At 46.2% G+C, this 3,535-nt stretch overlaps 1 protein-coding gene across 1 annotated transcript; it reads left to right on the forward strand.

The window, feature by feature from the left end:
• The first annotated feature begins 448 nt into the window (after positions 1 to 448).
• LOC132423205 (transcription initiation factor TFIID subunit 7) lies at positions 449 to 3,307 on the forward strand. The gene has a single exon (XM_060008678.1). It carries the CDS (start codon positions 1,735 to 1,737, stop codon positions 2,782 to 2,784), a length of 1,050 nt encoding a protein of 349 aa, XP_059864661.1. The 5' UTR covers positions 449 to 1,734; the 3' UTR covers positions 2,785 to 3,307.
• The last annotated feature ends 228 nt before the right edge of the window (positions 3,308 to 3,535 follow it).

Below are 3,535 nucleotides of genomic sequence, written 5' to 3' on the forward strand. Positions count from 1 at the left end.
GAAAAACAAATATCGTATATTAACGCATATATGTGGAACCTAGAAAAATGGTACAGATGAACCGGTTTGCAGGGCAGAAATTGAGACACAGATGCAGACAACAAACGTATGGACACCAAGGGGGGGAAGTGGCAGGGGAGGGGAGGGCGGGGATGAACTGGGAGATTGGGATTGACATGTATACACTAATATGTACAAAATGGATGACTAATAAGAAATTGCTGTATAAAAAAAGAAAAGAAAAAGAAAAAAGAGGAATCACCCTTGTTCCCTCAGGGGGTCTTCAAAACAGAAAAAGACCGAGTCACGGGCCCCCTACGGCCATCTTCATAATCAACAAACACAGACTTAGAGTTATAGTGGGCTTCACGTCCTCACTCCACTGACTTGGATACTTTAAAATCCACGGTATGGTTAGTTATAGAGTTCTTTTATCGGCTCCAGATTGAATATAGGCTGTGGAGATGCCGAGATGTTTCAAGAAACAAACACCATTTCCGCACGGACGCCCTATCTCCGGCAATCACGCGGAAGCCTAGGAGGTATCCGGCCCCACAGACATCCGGTAAAAGCCCTGGCTTAGCGGAGGCGGGCGGGAGAATCTATGTCCTTCTTAGAACCGTTACTTTTAAAAACCAACAGCTTTTTTTTTTTTTTTTTGCGTTACGCAGGCCTCTCAGTGCTGTGGCCTCTCCCGTTGCGGAGCACAGGCTCCAGACGCGCAGGCCCAGCGGCCACGGTTCAGGAGCCCAACCGCTCCGCGGCACGCAGGATCCTCCCGGATTGGGGCACGAACCCGCGGGTCTGCATCGGCAGGCGGACTCCCAACCACTACGCCACCAGGGAAACCCTAAATCAACAGGTCTTTAAAACATAGTCTTTATCCCGTTAAGGCCAAGTTCTCGCGAGACGACAAGACACGCCGGAGCGCGTAATCGGGCGTTGCGCCTGCGCGCGCTGGGGCAGCCCGCACTTCCGCCCGAGGCGTGTTGCGACTCACAGCAGCCTGCCGTCCCGTGTGGTGACGTAGCTGTCTTTTCTCGGCTAGGTCGGCCGTTAACGGACGGAGGCCCGCTGAGCTGCGGAGTTGCAGAATCTGGCGTTTGGAGCTGCGGTTTTTGGCGAGATTTCGCGTTGCCCGTCCTCCGCCATTTCACCGATAATCAGCGGATCGCTTTGCCAGGTGCCGGGAAGAACAAAGGAATTCGGAAGGAGACGCTCGGCTCCCGGCCACCTTGCTCTGAGTGGCTTCCTTTTCCGCTCGCGCCTGTCCGGAGAAACTGGACTTATAATCGTCACTGGATTGTAAGTACCCGAGGCGAAGACAGCTCACTACGCCCCGCTTTTTGCGTATCTTTGTTCCGGGAGAGTTTGTGGATTGGGAGTATCTGCTGAGCCTTACTTTCTGTGCCGAAAATCATTCCGTGGGAGCCGCCATTTGCTTTCCCTGCGTTGTCCTGCAGCGGCATCTAGAGGTTGGAACGTGGCATTACAGCTCATAGATTTAAATGGACCTGAGTAAGGCAATGCGTCCCTAACGACTGGTATTGTTACAGCATATTTACAAAGATTTGGGGCTTAATTCAGAATAGACGCTTTGTTGCTGTTCTACCTAGAACTCTTTGTAATTAAAGACTTCAATTTATAAAGAACTGGTCTTTCTGTTGAAATAGCTGAAATTTTTTAGTGCAACAAGTGGTTATTAGAGAAAAAGTGAGTCACAAAGAAATAAAGATGAGTAAGAGCAAAGATGATGCTCCTCACGAACTAGAGAGCCAGTTTATCTTACGCCTACCTCTGGAGTATGCCTCTACCGTGAGGCGGGCGGTACAGTCTGGTCATGTCAACCTGAAGGACAGACTGACAATTGAGTTACACCCTGATGGGCGTCATGGAATTGTCAGAGTGGACCGGGTCCCATTGGCGTCAAAATTGGTAGATCTGCCATGTGTTATGGAAAGTTTGAAAACCATTGATAAAAAAACCTTTTACAAGACAGCTGATATCTCTCAGATGCTTGTTGCTACAGTTGACGGTGATCTCTATCCTCCTGTTGAGGAACCAGTTGCCACTGCTGATCCCAAAGCAAGCAAGAAAAAGGATAAGGACAAAGAGAAAAAGTTTGTATGGAACCATGGAATTACTCTGCCTCTAAAAAATGTCAGAAAGAGAAGGTTCCGTAAGACAGCAAAGAAGAAGTATATTGAGTCTCCAGATGTGGAAAAAGAAGTAAAGCGGTTGCTGAGCACAGATGCTGAAGCTGTCAGTACCCGTTGGGAAATAATTGCTGAAGATGAAACAAAAGAAGCAGAAAACCAAGGCCTTGATATCTCTTCCCCAGGAATGTCTGGCCACAGGCAGGGCCGTGACTCATTAGAACATGATGAGCTTCGGGAGATATTCAATGACCTTAGCAGCAGCAGTGAAGATGAAGATGAGACACAGCATCAAGATGAAGAAGACATAAACATCATTGACACTGAGGAAGATCTGGAAAGGCAGCTACAGGACAAGCTAAATGAGTCAGATGAACACCACCAAGAAGACGAGGGAACTAATCAGCTGGTTATGGGAATTCAGAAACAGATTGATAACATGAAAGGCAAGCTCCAAGAGACCCAGGACAGGGCAAAGCGACAGGAGGATCTTATCCTGAAAGTGGAAAACCTGGCTCTCAAGAACAGATTTCAGGCTGTGCTGGATGAACTGAAACAAAAGGAAGACCGAGAAAAGGAGCAGCTCAGCTCTTTGCAAGAAGAGCTAGAATCACTCCTAGAGAAGTGAGGAGACTTTTGATACTTAATTTCATTCCTGACAGTGGTCAGCCTTGAAAGAAAAACTTTGTTTTCATCACCTGGACTAGAGAGTAAAACTTTGCAGTAGTTCCCAGTTTCCTCCACTGCCTTCTATTGGATTTGTCTTGTAGACAAATATAACTGTGAATTTCTATCTCATTTGTCTTTTGGAACCACTTTGGTGGGTGTTTGTCCTGTAGTAAGTAGGAATGTATAGACAGATAAATGCAGGGAAGTTGTAGGATTAGTGAACAGTTCAGTTTAGTAATTAATCACAGCTTCACTGCAGGACTTTGCTGCTGTTTCTCCGTTTACCAGAAGCTGCCATTGCTACTCTGTGATGCCATCTGAGATAAATTAGTAGAGTCTAGTTTGGTGGCAGTGAAGTTTGTTTACATATGTTTTCCCATGCTGTAGCTATTGTCCCAGTTATTCAAAGCAGTTTTCCACGTTTTGCATTGCAAATCATTTCATAAAGTTGTTTCCACAATAAATAAAAGCAAGTAATTTTCACCTTATAATGTGTCTTGCTCTTTTAGGGGTAGTGGGTATCAGATCCTCTTCTGAAGTGGTTTCTTTATGGGGTTTAAGGGACTGACCGATTGGATTCTGTTTTGTAGGAAAAGAAGCAGTTGTGTTAGAATTTAAGAAAAAAGAGGAACAGCAGAGGCAAAGAAATGGGGAAATGTCATCTTTGCATTATGTTTCCAATCCACCTGCTCCATTTGGAGGTCAGGAGA

Source organism: Delphinus delphis, chromosome 3 (genome assembly GCF_949987515.2).
Source record: "Delphinus delphis chromosome 3, mDelDel1.2, whole genome shotgun sequence".
NCBI classification, from domain to species: domain Eukaryota; kingdom Metazoa; phylum Chordata; class Mammalia; order Artiodactyla; family Delphinidae; genus Delphinus; species Delphinus delphis.

Excerpts from the sequence above, each read along its gene's own strand:
- LOC132423205 (XM_060008678.1), top strand. The coding sequence starts at position 1,735 with ATGAGTAAGAGCAAAGATGATGCTCCTCACGAACTAGAGAGCCAGTTT.